This window comes from Hibiscus syriacus, unplaced genomic scaffold, assembly GCF_006381635.1.
Source record: "Hibiscus syriacus cultivar Baekdansim isolate YM2019G1 unplaced genomic scaffold, ASM638163v2 tig00001802_pilon, whole genome shotgun sequence".
NCBI classification, from domain to species: Eukaryota; Viridiplantae; Streptophyta; class Magnoliopsida; order Malvales; family Malvaceae; genus Hibiscus; species Hibiscus syriacus.
The window spans coordinates 90,918-111,098 of NW_024061891.1; the positions used below are offsets into that span (position 1 = coordinate 90,918).

Sequence of the window (20,181 nt, forward strand, 5' to 3'; positions counted from 1 at the left end):
TTATTTTATATTCCTCGGTCCCATAAAATATATCTATTATTGACTTTTTTTATATTTTAAAACTTTGACTAGTTATTATTTAAAATTTATTATTGATAAAAATATATAAAAATATGTTTTAAAAAAATTCAATCAAATAGTTTTTAAATATATTTTTTATAAAATTTAATTATTTAAAACAATTATGGTCAAAGTTTAAAAAACGTTGACTTTTAAAAAGTTAATAAGGGACATTTTTATGGGACGGGGAGTATTAGATAATAATAATAATAATAATAATAATAATAATAATAATAATAATAATAATAATAATAAAATGGCATGTCATACAGAAATAATAAAATAATTCAAAGTGATCAAAAGATGAGCAATTCAAAATTTTAGTGAGTAAATTAAAAAAATTGAAAGTACGATGAGTAAAATAAGAGAAATAATATAGTTCAGTAAGGAATTGTGTAATTTACCCTTCTAAAATTCGACTTCAAAACCTGTAAACGCGTAAATCTAAGTTTTTTAGGGTAAACTATATGTTAATCTCTAATTATCACTTTTATTTTGTTTTGATAATTCAACAATTTTTTTAAAAAACATACATAATGTTTAGTTCTGGTTTTATTTTTGTCTCCCACCATTAGAAAATTAACATAATTGTCAATGCCACATTTTTTTTATTGTTTTCAAGGATAACGTAACATTATTTTAATTTTTAATGATGGGTGGTCAAAATGAAAGCAAAACTAAAGGTTAAGTATGATTTTGAAACAAAAAATAATTTAGTGATTAAAACATAAGAAAAATGATATTTGAGATACTAAATGTGTAATTTACCTAATTTTTTTAAAACCCGATATTGTTTTACTCAAATATACTATTGAACATTTATTTTTCATCCAAACACTCAAAAATAATTAATTTTCAAATTAATACCCTTTTGATCACATAAGATGAAAACGTTTTTTTTTTTTTGTAGGAAACGACTTTTATTAAGATTTCACCATCCTGACAAATCAAACATCTCCCGTTCATAGCAATGTGTCGACGATAACGCTCCACATTAGTTAACAACTTACCATGGAGCACTAGCCAAAGGAAGGATTTCACTCGCTGTGGCACCTTTCGCTTCTAAACATGTCTCCATGGAAAATCACTCCGACTGTTCTCCGATGATGATAGCGCTCGATAGGCAGATCAAATCGTAGAAGGTGAGTTGGCTCCCTTATCCACCCTGACAAACAACAGCTATACGATTGCATATCCACTCAGGAACAAGTGACCTCAACTTACACCAATCCTACTCCCCTGATACCGTGACTAACATACACACCGGCAAAGGTTGCGGAGCTCCAGGCAGTAAGCAATGATCCACCAAAGGCCCCGTATCCTCCAGCCAAATATCTCTCCAAAAATCAGTCTTCACTCCATCCCGAATATTCTAAATTATATTTTGTCAAATTTTGTCCCCAATACAGCGTAAGCCCCTCTAGAGCCGCAAGCAGCGTGGACTCCGATATCTACCGGCACAACCTCATTCCATTGTGATAACTCCATAAAAAGGCTATATTTAAGGTCTTTTCACTTAACTTATTGATTGTCTAAATGTCTATATAGGTTTATTTTAGATACATTTAGAATCATGTAGTTGCATTTGGTGGATGTGTTTTACCTTAGCATGTTGTTTGTGAAAGTGCTATGTTATGGGGAAGGTTTGGTTGTTTGTTTTTGATTTGCATGATGTAAGGAGCAAAGGTGTGCGAGGAAAAATGCCATGGCATAACAAGTTGCTGAAGTAGAATGAAATGCCTAGGCATTTCTGGACGCAGAAAAAGACAGAAGATATTTTCAGAAATGACATGTATTTTCAGCACGTGTTTGTTGCTGCTAGCCACCTAAAAGGGGTTCACTGCCACCTATTGTACTCACATTCACATGGAGGGAATGATCCTAGGGTACTATGGGAAATTTGGTACATTACCCTAAGTGCATTCCTTGGATATTTATAGAATATGACACCACTCGGAGAAAAGGGGATATCATAATCTTTTTCATTCTATCATTTTCGAAATTTGGTGAGCTGAAACTTTTCTTATTTTTCTTCTTCTTCTTTTTATTATCCATTATGTGGTGTTCCTCCATTGATGAGCTTGAGAGAATGGCGAGCATGGCGTCCGGGAGGAGCTAGCATCGCTGAAGTTGTTCATGGTGGTAGAGGAAGCTCCGGCAACGCGCGTTGGAAGATTTTCCTCCACCCTTTTGCTTTCTTTTCATTCATTATCTTTGGGTTGTAAGGAACGAATGAATCTCATGGGTTATTTCATGGATTATTCGAACCTCACGATGAATTAAACTTTATGTGGTGGGGTTCATGATAGATACTTGATCTTTATTTTGAATGGATGATTATTGTTTTCTTTTGCTTAATACTTGTTTTGCTTATGAGTTCTTAATCTCTTAAGATTGTAGGAGGCATGGGAGAGTCCATTTTTTAAGTAGAAGAGTAGGTGTTCAAGAGAAACGTAGTCACTAATTCTTTAGTATTTGAGAGAAACTAAAGTAAGATTAACATAAGCAATGGGTTGTAGTTAATTACTAAAACATAATCCCTTATTATTCAAGAGAAACTAAGCTAAGATTTCAATGACTAAGAGGGGTAAAACGTAATCGATGGCTTAGTGTGTCACTGTTCAGGCAGAGAGGAGATGTCGTGACATCCTATTATGTTAGGTTCTTTGACTAGAGATAGCATAGAACACTTTTAGCAAACTCCGTCGAACAACTAAGACAATAGAAGGTTAGATCATCCTAAAAGATAAAATTTAAGTTTCCTAAGTGACCCCATCATTCATTCCCGTAGTAGCCTACCGTGTGAGGATTACCAAGTCATTTTACTTAATTATTGTGTTTATATTCTATTTTGTCTTGACATTTTCACTTGACTAAATTGCAAACATTTTCTTTGCCATGACATTTTCATCCATTTTGTCATGACATTTCCATTTGTTACTCATTCACATTACCGTCCTTCCACGATACCTACACATTTTATTTGCCTCGGCATAATCATTTGTGAATACCATTAGTTATACTTAGTTACTTTAGAATAGTACATAAACTTTACTTAAGATTAGGGCTATAAATGAGACGAGACAGATCGCGAGCTACTCGAGATCGACTCGATCAAAGCTCAATAAATACTCGGATCGAATGGACTCGACTCGAGCTCGAGCTCGACTCGAGTTCTTAACGTGCCGAAATGAACTACTCGATATTCGACTCGAAAAGCTCGTGAGCAGCTCGAAAATATAATATATTAAGATTTTATTTTTTTAAAAAAAAATAAATTATTAATAATATTAATATTTATGTATTGATTTTTAAAAAAATATATAGTAAAATTTTCATGTATTTAAGTTTGAATTTGAGGCTTAAATCGAGTTAAGTTTAAGATTTTTTTTTCATTTCGAGCCTTTTCGAGCTACTCACGAGCTTTAGTTCAGGATTTCGAGTCGAGCTTGAAAATTTTAAGCTCGTGAGTTTTTTAGTCGAGTCGAGCTCCATTTCAGAGTTTTCGAGTCGAGTCGAGCTCAGCAATACTTGAGCTCGACTCGTCTCGTTTACACCCCTACTCAAGATCCTTTCAATCCATGTGATAGGATACTCACTCATCACTGTATTACTTGTGCGATTGTGTATACTTGCACATAAATTGCATCTAATATATAATATTCACAACACGCAACACATTTATATTTTCCCTTAATCACATGTATCCAAAGCCTGTTCGTGCCATCAATAAACTGAATCCCAATCTTCATAAGGAAAGCATTATTATGTCGTTCAAGATCCTTAAAACCCAACCCGCCTTCATCAATTGGTAGCTGCATCGTTCCCCCGTTGACCAAATAACTTTTCCTGGAATCGAAACTCTCACCCCATACAAATCGTCGGATTAGCTTCTCCAAAATGTCACAAATTCCTTCAGGAAGTAAAGTGGACTGCATAACATAATGAGGTATCGCCTGAAGAACCGCTTTGGTCAAAGTAATGCGACCTACCAAAGATAAATGTTTTGCTACCCAAATCGACAGACGCCTCTCAACTTTCTCAATAAAATATTGGTAAGTTCCTTTAGTCACACGCCCATGCAGGAGAGGAATTCCCAAATACTTACCAAGATTTGAAACCTCCTCAAAACCAAAACTGAGCTATTGAAAGTTTTACCCCGGCATCGCAATTCTTAGAAAAATGAATTTGAGTCTTCGCAATACTAACTCAATGGCCCGAACACACACAAAAGTGTTCCATGACATCTTTAACTACCACAACTTGTTCCGCTAATGCTTCGACAAAAAGGACTAAATCATCCGCTAAAAACAAATGAAAGATGCATGGACCATGCTTCAATAGATGGACTTGCTTGCAATCCCCAGAGCTAACTCGCCTATTAATCGCATGATACAATCTCTCCATGCAAAGCACAAATATGTAGGGAGAGAGATGATCACCCTGCCGAATTCCACAAGTCGGTTTAAATTCCTCATACACATTACCATTCCATAAAACCTATGTGGAGACAGTGGTAATACACAACATGATCCATCGAATGAAAATGTTGGAAAGTCCGATCTCCTGAAGGGTCTCTTCAATAAACCCCCACTTAAGGCGATCATACGTTTTCTCAAGATCCAGCTTTATCGCCATCCACACTTTCTTCCCTGTTTTAATGCTCATCGAGTGGATCACCTTCTCGGCCAAAATAATATTATCAGTTATATTTCTCCTAGGAACAAAACTGACTTGATTCGTCGACACCCAGTCCAACAGCAAAAGCTTCAGCCTATTCACCAAAAGCTTTATGATAAATTTATAGGGAACTGTGCAGAGGCTAATAGGCCTAAATTGGGTGATCCTCTCAGGAAACTCAACTTTCGGAATTACCACCGAAAGAGTTCTATTAGCCCAAGTAGGTAATACCCCATTCGCAGAGAACTCTTTCACAAATTGAGCTAGATTCTCCCCAACAACAGCCCAGTTCCTCTGAAAGAAACCCGCTTGAAAGCCATCAATTCCAGGGTCCTTCAACGGGTCCATCATAAACAACATATATCGCACCTCTTCGGTCGTAATGGGTCGAATCAATTCCTGAAGTCGGTTGGTCTCTAATTGTCGAAAACCCCTACCATATCAGCCGTAGCAGTTTGACGGTATTTAGATGAAAAAGGTCACGGTAAAAACACATCACATGCCTCTGCAGTTCTACCTTATCATCACACCAATTACCTTATCATCAAAATTTTAAAAGTTATAAAAGATCATTAATCTTATTATAAACTGTTATAAAATGATTATTGCATGTTATGAAATAGTTATAAATTTTAACAAATTTAATAATTATTTTACAACAATTTAATAAGCTTAAAGTCGTTTTGCACGAGTTTTATAAAGTTCAATAAGCATTTTGTAATAATTTAATTAGTTTTATAATTATTTTTAATTTGTAAAATTTAATAATTAAAAAATCATTTTTGATCATTTATAAAATAATTTAATTATAATATTCACAAGTTCATCAAATAATTAATAAATCGTTATCTGATGACGTGTTATACCTTATTAGGTTTTGGGTGATAAATATTTAATTCGATCCAAAAATTATATATATAATTTATTTTTATATATTTAGTGATAATTATTAGGATAAAGTATACAAAATGGTCCCTTGACTATAAGATACTATTTTATTAAGTCTCTCGACTATTAAAAGTTACAAAATGATCATCTGCTATAGAGTGTTGCTTTGTTGAGTTCCTTAGACTATCAAAAGTTACAAAATAGTTAATCGACTATTCATTATGTTCCAAACTCATCCTTTTCCGTTAAAAAAATGGCGGTTGTCTAAGCTGGACATTAACATGATGCCTGAGATGTTACAGTCGTTTGAGATTCTGGAATCATATTTTATCATATCACAGTAAGTAAGTTAACGTTCGACTCAGAATATTTTAATAGAAAATGACGAGTTTGGAATATAATGAATAGTCGGGTAACCATGTTGTAACTTTTTATAGTTGACGGACTCAACAAAGCAACACTATATAGTCGAAGAATCATTTTGTAACTTTTAATAATCGAGAAATTTAATAAACTATTATCCTATAATCAGGAAGCATTCGTGTATTTTATCTGATTATTATAATAACCCTCTTTATATATATTATCAAATAAAAATGGGAAAAAAACTCAAATTGAATTGAATCAAGTAATGTTTATATACTAAATTCGAGTTGAATTTAATAAAATTCTCCTAAATTAGATTAGATCAAATGTTAGATGAAAGATATAATTCTCATATTAAGGCCGGATCAACCAAAAACATGACTCGACATGTTATTATCACTATATACATTATATGATAAAAATATAAAATACAATAAAATATAAGATTTTTTAATAAAAATATAAATATAGTTTTAAGGAGCTTTTTGTTTTGTTTTATTTATATTTTTGTATTTTCATCATTAATAACGTAATTTAATCAATAAACAACTAAATAACTGATAGTTCTTTTATTGAAATAAATAACTAATACTTTTGAGTTGCATTTAAAGTGAAATAATGTGTATAAAATTTCATATTTTACGCTCATAAGCTTCAAATTTGTATTCATTTGAAGAAGCATTTTTATCCTTTTTATGTGACCAAAATTAATCCGGTACTAAATTATCGGCACCATGAATGTTAGAGATATAAGTGCTCAATCTCAAATAATTGAGAATGTTCTTTAGACAAATATTGTCTTGTATTTATCATAAATTAATAAAAAAAATATATAATAAAGAATATTCACTTAATATAATTTATATATTCTATTAATACTCCTCAGCTTGATTATCGTAGAGCATATAAATATTAAAATGTATATAGCAAATTCTTTTAAAAAAAAATGTAGAGCAAAAAATTTGCTTCTTTCACAAACTTTTTTTATTTATTTGAGAAATAGCCCAATGGGTTATTGAAGATATTTTTTTTGAGAAAATTGAAAAAATAAAATAAAATAAGCAATGAAGCGACGTTGGGGGCCAATGTATTTCGTAAGTCATGTGGCCCATTTAATACTGCATTATTAAAATTGAAATATCATCTCTATTTTTTTTTTGAAATAATTTGAAGTTAAGTTTGAGGAGTAAGATTTTAGGATTAAAGATAAAATAAAATTTTAAGATCTAAGATTAAAATAAATATGTTATGTAAAATTTATTTTATACAACATAAGTATAATATAATAATTTATATAGACGAGAAATTATTTAATGGTACCGGCTCATCATATCATCTATGATCCCAATGAATTACATCCATCAATTTTAAAATAACTTTCAAATAATTGTCCACTCTTTATTTACAAGTAGGAAAGAGGTGAAGATTCACCTTGAAAAAAAATGAGATGAAAAAATATTATTGGTTGGAATCACGGATGACGTGGTGAGCCAAGTCCATTTAATAATTTTTCCATATAAACACAACTGTACCAATTTACATAAATAATTTCATTTATCTTATAAAAAATAATAATTCTATTTACTTTTATTCATTATTCATAATTCTTCGATCTTCAATGCATATCTAAACTATAATTGTATATTTAAATTTGATTAAATTCTGCACCAACTAAGTGACCTCGATAGTAAAAAAAGTTATTGTTATTCCTTGAGATCCCAGGGTTGAGAAATATAAATATCAAGAATGTGAGCGTTCAATTTCAAATGATTAAGAGTTATTTTTAAATATATACGCTTTTATAATTACCCAGATTAATAAAAAAAATTGATTAGTGTCAATCATGAACCAAACATTTCACATGTAATTGTTTAAGGTGATGAAATAAAAATGGAATGATTGAAAGTCAAATATCCACTATTTTTATTGATAATACAACTATTTAGTGGTTAAATGGTATTATATCTTCTTGTATATAGCTTAAACTATGCACCTCCATTAATTATATAATATATACACATTACTTTTCAAAACAAAAGGTGCAATGAGGCATTATTTTTGGCATAATAAACTCTTGTTCTAGAAAAGTTTTCAAGGGATCCTAATAATAAAAGAAAATATTATTTTTTTTAATATTTTAGATACAATTAATTATGTTTATAAGATATATATATATATATATATATATATATATATCAATAATTAAAAAATATAAAATGAATATTAAAAAAATAAAAATATCACATGCCTATGCACTGGCAATGATGGTTTTCTCTAACATTTCATGTGACATCTATGAAGCTAGAGAAATATAGCTTAAATTTAGGAAAGGACAATTTTTTTCTATGGTTAGAAGGGAGTACTGGCAAAACTATATCCCTCCACCACTGTTTTGCTTATTCTCACAGAGTTATAACAAGTACAATAATTTTTACAAAGGTTGAACTGAAATGTCTGAGAGAATTTAATTTTATCTAAGACATTTTTTTAATTAATCAGTGGTATCTGATCTATTGATCGACTAATTTAGATCGGATACTGCAAAGGCAAGGACAACCCTCCCAACCCTGTTTACTCTATTCACAAACGTCAGGATTCAAACTCCTGATCTTGCTTAAGAGACCTAGTACCTCATCCCACTACACGAACTGGTTATTGGTAATTTTATCGAATACTTTAATTCAACTTGATTTTAAATATAATCATGTTCATAAAATTATTAAAATAATTATAAATTTTAACATAAATTTAAATTTTAGTAATAATGTTTAAATTTTACAGTTATTTGATTATAAAAAATACACAATTTCCCATAATTTTTTTTTATTGTTGTTGTTTTCATTCCTCACCCATGTTGTCTCAATTTATATTATATTATTTGTATAATATCATTTTTATATACATTTATATGTATCAGATTAATTTAATACTTAATACTAAGAGTTCATCAATTACAACATTGCCATTGTGATTGTGCAATGGGCTGTTTGGTTAGAAGAAGTAAACAGTACAAACAATGGAGAATGTTAGGCTGTCCATTCATTGATTTTAGGTGCCCCATGACTGCCCATGTGTGCCTGACCTAATAACATTTACTAGAAACAAGAGAAGGAGAAAAAATATATTTCATTTAGGGTTTACAAATTATTATATTAATAATATTATTATTTTATGTGTTTAATAATTTGTATGCATAAACCCACCAAACAAACTTAACGATAAAAGGGAGTGTTAAATTTCCAGAACGTCCCGGAACCTGAATAATTCGAAAACTTGGCATGGCTTCCAACACTTCATCTATCACTAAATATCCTTCTTTTTTTTTTTTGGTAAAATAGTAACTTTTGCCCATGTAGTATGTCTAATTTATCACTTTTGCCCCTATCGTATTTTCGCATCAATTTAGTTATCGAAGTTGCTCAATTATATCATTCTATATCATACCTCTAAGTTAAACACTAAATTATAACCCCATTAGCTTTAAACCTTAAACACCGTTGTTAAAATAGACTGCAAAATTAAACCGTTAGCACTGACTAGAAATATAAACAATGATTAAAAGGAACATATTCGTAAACCGTGTCGTGGTATAACCACGGCCTTAGAAACAAATTCGTCACGATGTGTGTAATCGCTGCAGTAGGCGGACCGTCCCCCGAGGTTAACACTGTCGCTCCGAATTCTGTACACCCGAAATCGGAGTGGACTGCTGGTGGTATTGCTCTTCTTATCGGAAAGCACACGAAGAAAATATTTAGAAAACACTTGGAGAGTGAATTCTGAATGTTGAGAGTGAGTTGAGAAGCTGAATATAACTCTCTATTTATAGGCTAGAAATAGGGTTAAAATCATCCATAAAATTTCAAGATTAAATCTCTTCTTTGTATCTTTGTAACATATGAACCTGACTAAGAAATAGTCCAGGTTCATTGCATCATTATTCAGCTGTTATAACTCCCGAAATTATATCATGTAATCCCTGGAATTAAATCAAATAACTTATGATATTAACAGCTTGTCCCTTTTGTACAAAGCTGGAAATCAGTCCAGATACATGTTAACGTTTTTTGATTTAATTTAGGAAAAACTGTTTAATTTCTGATAACTCTCATAAACCAACTATTATCATTTAAATTTAAACAGTTCTCAAGCCTATAAATACTAGTTGAAATCTTTCACATTTTTTCATTTGTTTCTTTCAAAGAGAAATTTCTCAAGAATTTTCTCTAAAAAGATAGTATCCGCCCAGACGTGTCGAAGACCCTGACCCCGACCTTGACCCCGAGCCGTGCCGTGCCGTGACGAGACGAACGGTGGCGGCGGCGGTGCGCAAGAGTCCCCCTTGTTCTCTTTCACTCAACAAGGAAGTGGGAAATCCAAACCATAAATACCCATTCCCAATAGTATTTCCTATACTATGTGGGATTGAGCATTACCAGCAAACACTAACTTATGATTTATAATTTAAGATTTTAAGTTAGGATAAGGGTATAAAATGTTGCAATTAAATAATTTTGAGGGTTAAATTGATGTAAAAATCAACGAAATTAATAAATTAAGTCTACTATAAAAGTAAAAATGACTCTTAAACCTTATTTTTTTTAATAGTATAGTATCATTTGATTCGACGATGATACCTAAAGTTATATGCTATCACACAGTATAAATAGTTATTTTCAAGTCATACTGCAGAGTGCAGGGGGGGGGGAAACAGAGGAGAAACAAAGGAGGCAACAGTGAAATACCGAAACGTATGGATTGGAAAAAGAAACAAGAGGAAAGCTAAAGGGAGAAGCAATGGGCCCAATGCTAACTTGTTTGGCCAGCAAAGTGAAAGTTGATAAACGTGAAAAATAAATGCGAATCAGTCAATACTGTTGGTTGTGTTATTATTGTTATGTAAGTAAACCACATCCTACACATTACAGATGAATAGTAAAGCTTTGTGTTGTTGCTTTCATGGAGTGAGGTTTATCTATTAATTATACGCTGTCCAGACAAAAAAAAACCCTTTAAGTCATAATTTTGGTAATGGGATATTGTCAGTCGCATACATGCCTTCACTGTTACATAATCAGCAAATTCCAGCACTCAGTTCCTTCAAAAGCCTTTTGGTGTCAGAAAAAAGAAAAGGACAAATGGGATTGAAATGTCGTTTCATGCTACAGTTTAGTTAGTGTTTATATGCACTGTAGTAATTCATTTGCTGCATGAAAACCCTACTTCTCAATACTCACCGGCGAATTCATCAACTAATCTTAATAATAAATAAAAATATTACTATTAATTTTTGAGAATTTAAATTTATACAATTACATTTATATAATATAAGTGTTAATAATTTTAAATATATATTAACTTATAATTATCGCGTCCTACTAAAATCTACTCCCAATTACAGTATATAAGATTTTGATTCGTGTGTTTAATTTAGGGGCTGTTTGTTTACTTCAAAATGATTAAGCGTTGAATGATTCAAATGCTAAATGATTCAAATGTTGAATGATTCAGAGGCTCTATATGAATTAGCTCTGAATGTGACATGTTGTTTGATAATGGCTCTGAATCATTCAGAATGTACTTTTGTGCTGAATCATTCAACACTGTTTTGCTGAATCAGTTAGCACTGAATCATTCAGAGGTACGAAACAAACGCATTAAATGCTGAACGGTTCAACATTCAACGTTGAATGATTCTATTAAGAGACAAACAAACAAACCTTAGTGTTTTAACTAACATATTAATTAATTACGGACAATGGGTGATATCCGAACAATCTTTTCAAGAATCTAAACTATCTCATGTGATGTGACGGATTCTCCATAAATATGGCAGATGTTTCTTCAACTTTCTTAATTAATCTAAAGAGTTTAAGACTGAGAGACCAGTACTAGTTTCAGTGGTTGATGATCTTCTGCCTTCAATAATAAAATCCCATTATTCAGCAAAGATAACTGTTTTTGGCACTCAAGACCGTACAAGACAAGATTAATAGAAGAATTATATATAGGGAGAGTTACAATTTCTTAATATAGTGTAATAATTTTTAGTTTTATATGTTTTATAGTACCATTGAATAAATCAAAAGTAATAGTGATATGATTCGAACTTACTTTATAAGTTTAAATTCGTGAATTTCAACCACTTGTGTCAACATTCATTGACAAATCCCTTTATTTCTTATCATTGATCTTAATCATTCATTTTCACTTGTCAAAAAATCTAATATAAGTTAAGATCCACTTACATCTAATGTAAAATTAAAAGTTATACACCAAAAAGAATCGTTGGATGAAGAAAAATAAAGACTGATATTACTTCCTTGTTTTTTTTCTAATGAATATCTTATTATTTCCTACTATTAAATTTTTTTCCATTGATCCTAACATATTTATATTAACTTGGAGATTTACTTCTTATAATTTATTTAATTTAACATATTTTAATCTCCTATAATTATTAATTTATGTTTTAATTTAAACCACGAACTAGGTTAGAAAATTGTGACAATGTATTGGTAAAAATTTTATTTTAAAAAAATCTAAAATTTGAAGTCTCCCATCTATTAAAAAGTAAAATTACGATTATAAAAGGTTATTTTCCTTTAATTGTCAGTAAAAATCATCTCGGCTTCATAATGTGAACTGTTTTTTTAACAAATTCTTTTAATGATGTTAAGGATTTGCTGAGCAAAAAAATTGGTGTTAAGGATTTGAGTTTTTAATTAATTATATTAAATTAAAGTGTAGAGATTAAATACACATATAATTTAACGTATAAAGAATTAAGATACTACTTTTTTTTCTCGTCAAAATAGATTTTATTAATTATGAAACCTAGTATAAGAGGTTTCGTTAAAAACCTCTCGGAACTTAATTAGAATATCCTAACCTAAGAAAAGATACAACACCCTAGGTCGAAGAAACCAAACACCTAAACTCAAGCCATATACCCTGTTATGAAACCAAGGCTTAAGACTGAACAGCCCCCCAAGAAACTGTTCTTACACCAAACAAAACTTAAACAGATACAACCCTACTACGACAGGAGAGACTGCCAACACAAAACGCGGTTCAACAAGAAAAAACTACGAACAAATAATACACCCACCCACCTACTATATAGCAACAAAGATGCCATTGGTACACTTCTCCACTAACCTGCCAGCCCCAAACTAAGCTACAAGCTTCAATATGCTATGGCTACAACACGGTGATTGATTGTTTATTATCAAATATTTAAGAATATTTAAAATACATATTACTTTGTAATCACCTTAGCTTAGTTTAATAAAAGAAACACTATTATTTTCAATGAGCATGCGCTAATTATATGATCTAATGCATCAGTAATCCACTTTTGCAACAACTGTCCATAGTTTCAGCTTCTGTAATTACGGAATCAAATCAACAGTTTGAAAAAGCAAATAGATTTACAAGAAACTTAACCTAACATGGAATCAGTGCATGGATTCTTGTTCATCAACTTCAGACGCAGGCTCATCTTCTTCATCCAAATCATTAACTCCATAAGCTTGATGACCATTCCCAAAACCTTTAACGTGATCTTTCAAAGATCTCTTGTGCTTGAAATCCGACCCACAGATGCAATACCAAAGCTTCCCACAGTTCTTCTCATGTGTTCTCCAGTCCCCTCTCACCGCAAACGCCTTCCCACATTTCCTGCACATAAACGGCTTTATCCCATGTTTCCTCTTGTAATGCGTTTGCAGAGTTCTGAAATCTTTCAGCGGCTTCGGTCGAGGGTGGTCGACGTTGTTCCGGCAACCTGGTGCACAACAGTAGCATGGCAGCTTAAGCATTGCTGTTGGTTGAGTTCCCCTTAGTGATTCTGGACCTTTCCTGTACTGAGATCCATGCCCCCACATATGCATCTGAGCAACAAAAATATTACCCAGAATTTTATGTTAGAACGTTAACAGCTAGATTTGAAATTTTTAGAGGACATACTCCCCTTCGGTCCATCCGGATATAATTGTTATGTTAAGGGATTCAAATAGCGGTAGGATAGCGGTATAAGAACCGTTATATTGCAATCACGGAGCAATCACGGAGGCGGCTGATACTACTATTACGGAAAATAACGGTGTGAAAAAAGAATCACTCCAATAACGGTAGATCGAGGCCACAATTTAGCGGATAATGGACAACTATTCCCTTAATTTTCTACTATTTCATTTGTTTTATAAAAAAAAGCAGTTTTATTTTAAAAATCAAACCATTTAGAAAAAAAAAATCCACCACTACCATTTCCGCAATACCTTAGTAGAATCTGTTACATCTGCAACCACGATAAACATAAAACGATCGGAAACACTAAATCTCTGAACTAGGTTAAATTTTGTGATCCCCTTCGATCCATCCGGATATAATTGCTATGTAGTTAAATTTTGTGGTTGATTATCTTGAAAGTTTAAGAAAATATTTGAAAAACCCTTGATTCATGTTACCTGCATGTTGTTGTATCGGTTGAAAGTTTTGAAGCAAACAGGGCAAGAGAATTGTGAAGGGCCGATAAGAATCTGAGCAGGGGTAGGGATCCAGTACTGTCCTTTGTGGAGTCTATTAATCGGGAATTCGTCGTCTTTGTCGGCACACTCAGACGAAGACGATAAAACCGAAGCCAACTCCGAAGCGCTAGGGCTCGGTAACCCTATATGAAGTGCAACGGTGACGGTTTCATCATCATCCATGGAAGAGCGTGAATATGGTTGTCGTTGGTCTTCATCATCGTCTTGTTCCTCTTGGTTTGTGGGACTTAAGCTCAACAGTGGCAGAGCTTCTCTAATGGGTGGGGAAGGAGGGTATGATGATGATGATGATGATTGATGGTGGAGAAGAAAAGGGTTGAAAGTGGTGGTTTTGTTTGGATGGGAGTTTGTGGGGTAAGGATTAGGGTTTTGTTGATGATGAGGGTTGGAGTTGAACCAACCTGATGAAAAAGAGTAGGAGTTGTCAGCCATGGATGGGGAAAACAAGGTTTCTCTCTCTCTCTCTCTCTTAAAGGAATGGAAATTATGAACAGTTTGGAGTTTGATTGATTTGTTTTTATATATTAAAAGACGGAGAGAAAGAAAACACCAAGAGTACAATATGACTGTTAAAGGTGGAAGAAAATGGTCATGAATGTGAATATGTTTTTGGTTTATTATATATGTCAGTGTATCAAATAGCGTTCCGAAAATGATATAGTAGCCGTTAAATGGTCACGAATTCATACCGATCGCGATCGATTGAGCCCGCAATTTAACAGAAAACGGACGTTTGCGCCGATAACGGGACGCAATCACCGTTATTCCAACTGTTACTGCAAAAAAAAACTTAAGGAAAGATGATTTTTTTGTGTTTATCGTCACTAAGCCTTTTTTTTCATTTCTTTTCGAATTCACGTTTTTTATACATGCATGTTAAGATTCAAAAGGAAAAAGGAAATAGAAAAGTAAAAAGGAAAAATAAACATGTTTTGTGGGTCTCGCCGGAGTGGAATTCATTGTAATCGGAGAAATGAATCTTCTTCGGACTTAAGATTGTTGAAGAAAAAGATAAAAGCATTCATGCTCTGAATTTAGGCTAAAACATGTTATGGTTTTGGAGTTTTTTACTTGTTTTTGATATATGCATGTTGAGTGTTGAGAGAAGAGAGTAGGAAGAAAGGAGGAAGAAAGGAGAGAACGTGCGGGGGAGGGGATAGAGTCTAGGATTAAAATATTTTAGGGTTTATTAGGCTTAAAACAAAACATTTTGGGCCCATTTTTTTCAAGTAAGTTATAAAATATATCTTTAAGGAATATATTAATTTGTCATCCTTCTACTTTTTAAAATTTATAATTTAATCTATAGTTTAGAATGTAAACTTTAATTTTATTTAATTTAGTCCTAATTTCAGTAATTTAAATAATAACGTGTTCACAATGTTATCATGAATTAATTATCTTATCCTATTATCGGAATTTTAAAGTCTTCTATATGGTTAAACTATATTATATATATGCCATTTTAGCTTAGAAAACAGTCTAAAAATCATTAAAAATGACTCATTATAATTATAATTATAATTTTTTATGTTTTATAATAAGTTGTGCGAAATTTAAAATAATTCACGACCGCAGCACCCACAGTGACCGCGATGGCATTTGTTATGTCCGCAACCGCGATAAACGCGACGCGATCGAAAACGCGGCCGCGAACTCTATTTAAATCCCTAATATAGGCTTAATACAAAATGTTTTAGTCTCTAAATTTTTTTCTCTAAAACATTTTTGCTAAAATTTGGTGCCTAACGTTTTTTCTGTTACACTAAGGTACATGGACGTCAACCGTCGTTAAATGGATTTTCATAAATCCTATGATACTGTAAGTTGAGATTTGTTGATACAAATTATGCAAAAATGTGGTTTTAGAGATAAATGATGCAGTTGGATCTTCCAGTGCATCTCATCTGCAAAAATTTCTATACTAGTTAATGGTACTCTTACAGAGGCTTTTTCCACCTCAAGAGGCCTGAGACAAGGGTTTTCTTTGTCTCCTTTACTCTCCAACCTAATTGGTGAAGCATTGATTTAATGCTGAAAAAGGTTGTTTTTATTGACCTATTTTCTGGGTTCTCGATAGGTCGAGGTGTAGGGAATCTGCAAATTTTTCATCTTCAGTTAGCAGATGATCTTCTTATTTTCTTGGAGTTTTCTGGGTGTTGAGAAATAACCGAGTAATTTCCCTATAACCAGATTAGTGAGAATGCGAAATAAAAGCAAAAGTAGTACCCGAAATCGATAACAGAGTTCAACTAATTATGCCTACGTCTCCGGACTGTTGCAGATATTTTACTAAAGAGAGAAATTTTATAGGTGTTTACAAAACACTCACAACTCACAAGAAAGCTCTCTAGTATTGGGAGAAAGAAAAGATTTGGGATGATTTTGAAGCTAAATGGGTTAGGATATTTATAATTGAAGCTTAAGGACTAATCTTGTAAATACTCTAAAGTATATAGTGACTAAAATACAATTTCCCTATTTCCATTTTCAATAAAAATTGGGCACCAAATTCGGTGCCCCCTTTGTTGAAAAAACCAAGCCGATGCCCCCTTTGTTAAATCTGTGCTATAATTTTGTTTGATTTTCAACACCCCTCCAATTTTGACTTTTCCTCTAACAATCTCCCACTTGAAGACTAATTTTAATATGTCTTTACACCTCGATCAATGCAGCAGCATTTATAGTCTTGTTATTCTAGCATGCCAACTGAAGCTGAACACAACTTCAGTTTGTCCATAGTAACTGTCTTTGTTAATACGTCTTCCGAATTTTGAGCTCCACTAATTTTTCAAGTTTCAAAATCCCATATTCCAGAAGAGACCGGATAAAATGATATCGCAATTGTATGTGCTTCGTCTTGGAATGAAAAGATGGGTTCTTCTCTAGATGGATATCACTTTGACTATCGTAATACAAGACATTATTTTCTTGTTTCTTGTCTAACTCTTCCAAGAAACTTTTGTGCCAAACCATCTCCTTGCTGGCTTCCGTAACAGCGACACATTCTGCTTCAGTTGTGGAGAGAGCAACTATCTTCTGTAGTTGAGAAACCCAACTCACTATGGTACCTCCTAGATATATACATACTCTGTAGTGCTTCTTCTGATGTCAACATTTCCATTTAAGTCAGCATCTACATAGCCTGTCAGTATCGTATCTCCACCTTTGAAACAAAGTGTTTTGTTTGTAGTATCCCACAGATACCTGAGGATCTATTTGACTGCTTCCCAGTGTACCTTGCCCGAATTATTCATGTACCTGCTAACAGCTCCTACTGCTTGAGCAATATCTGGTCTAGTACAAACCATGACATCCATCAGACTTCCAAATGTTGAGGCATACGACACCTTCATCATGTGTGCACGTTCTTCCTCTGTCTTTGGTGACTGTTCTTTGGAGGGTCTAAAATGAACACCTAAAGGTGTACTTACTGGTTTAGCATCTTGCACGTTGAACCTGAAGAGTACTTTGTTGATGTACTCAGCCTGTGATAACATCAAAGTCCCCGACCTTTTGTCTCTCTTGATCCTCATCCCAAGAATTTGCTTTGCAGCGCCAAGATCTTTCATTGCAAACTGCTTCGACAATTTTTTCTTCAAGTTTATAATCTCTTGCATGTTTGAGCCTACAATGAGCATGTCATCAACATACAACAATAAAATAATGAAGCTGTTATCGAACTTCTTGATGTAGCAACAATGATCTGCTTGACATCTGGTAAAACCACTACTACTCATGAAACTATTGAACTTCTTGTACCACTGTTTAGGGGCTTGTTTTAAACCATACAAGCTCTTCTTTAACCTGCATACCAGGTTTTTCTTGCATGCCTCTATGAAGCCTTATGGCTGTCTCATATAGATTTCTTCCTCCAAATCACCATGAAGAAAAGCTGTCTTCATATCTAACTGCTCAAGATGTAGATTCTCTGCAGCTACAATTTTTAACACCAGTCTGATTGTAGACAGTTTCACGAATGGAGATAAAATTTCATTGTAGTCAATACCTTTTTTTTGCTGAAAACCTTTGACAACCAATCTTGCTTTGTAGCATTTGCTCCCATCGTGCTATTATTTGATCTTGTAAATCCACTTGTTATGGAGCGCTTTCTTGCCTGGTGGTAATTCAGCTAATTTCCACATCTGATTTTACATAAGCGAGTCCATCTCATCTTTCATGAAGACTCCCACTTGAATGAATCCTCCACCTACATTGCTTCATTATAGCACTCTGGTTCACCATTTTCAGTCAGCAACAAGTAGTGTAACGAAGGCGAATAACACTGGGTTGGTTTAGGAATTCTGGAGGAGCGTCTCAATTCTGGTGTGGCTGGTTCTTCTTGAACTGCTTTAGGACTGATCTGAACATCATTTCCAGAAATCTCCTCAAACTCAGCAAATTCAATTGTTTCAGCTTCGGTATTGGAGCTACTTGATTCTATGGTTGACATGTCTTTGTACATTACATTCTCATTGAAAATGATATCTATGCTTCTGATGATCTTTCAATTTTCATAGTCCCAAAACCGATAACCGAACTCATCACCACCATAACCAACAAAGACGCATTTGTTGGACTTAGCATCAAGTTTACTTCTTTCAGCAGAATTTATGTGTACATAAGAAATACAACAAAATACTCTCAAGTGTGAAAGGTTTATTTCTTTTTTGCTCCAAACTTCCTCTGGTATTCCACCATCCAAAGGAACTGAAAGCCCACGGTTGATCAGGTAAGCTGCAGTGTTGATAGCTTCAGCCCATAGAAATTTGGGCAAGCCGGCATGTATCTTCATACTTCTGGCACGTTCATTCGGAGTTCTGTTCATGCGCTCTGCTACGCCATTCTGCTGCGGTGTCATGAGAACTGTTGTCTCCATCTTGATCCCATTGTTTGCGCAGAAATCTCTAAATCTCCTATTGTTGTACTATTCTCCATTATCAGACCTCAACCGCTTGACTTTCAGACCAGTCTCATTTTCCACCACGACCTTCCATTTTTTGAAGGTATCAAAGACTTATGATTTCTTCTTCAGAAAATAAACCCACACCTTCCTTGTAGAATCATTGATGAAGGTGACATAATATAGTGAGCCTGCAAGAGATGGAACTAGAGATGGTCCCCATACATCAGTATGAACCAACTCTAACTTTTCAGCCTTGAGTGTCTTTCCAATCTTTGTAAAATTGACTTTCTTTTGTTTTTAAAGATGCAATCTTCACATAGTCCGGCATCTATATTCTTTAGATCTGGTAGCTTCTCTTTTGACAAAAGTGTATTCATCCCTTTCTCGCTCATATGGCCAAGCCTTTGGTGCCATAAGTTTGAGTTTCCATCAGTATCTGCTATTGTAATGATATTCTCTAAATTTGATGTTACATAGAGAGTACCAGTCTTCTTACCACGAGCAATAACGAGTGCTCCTTTGGTAATCTTACATTCACAGCCTGAAAAATTATACTATATCCTTATCCATCAAATTGTCCTACAGAAATCAAATTTCTTTTGAGGCCAGAAATATGTCTCACTCCTGTCAGTTTCCAGGTGGTCTGGTTTGGCAATTTTAATAGGATGTCTCCTTTTTTGACGATCTTCAAGGTTTCATCATCAACTAGATGAACCTTCCCAAAATCAC

General features: G+C 33.3%; 1 protein-coding gene across 1 annotated transcript; it reads right to left on the bottom strand.

Moving 5' to 3' along the window:
- Positions 1 to 13,392: 13,392 nt before the first annotated feature.
- On the bottom strand, positions 13,393 to 15,003 carry LOC120134134 (zinc finger protein WIP2-like). Its single transcript, XM_039150608.1, has 2 exons — positions 14,466 to 15,003; positions 13,393 to 13,889 (listed from the first exon to the last, which is right to left on the bottom strand). Exons 1-2 carry the CDS (start codon positions 14,976 to 14,978, stop codon positions 13,455 to 13,457), a joined length of 948 nt encoding a protein of 315 aa, XP_039006539.1. The 5' UTR covers positions 14,979 to 15,003; the 3' UTR covers positions 13,393 to 13,454.
- Positions 15,004 to 20,181: the final 5,178 nt, after the last annotated feature.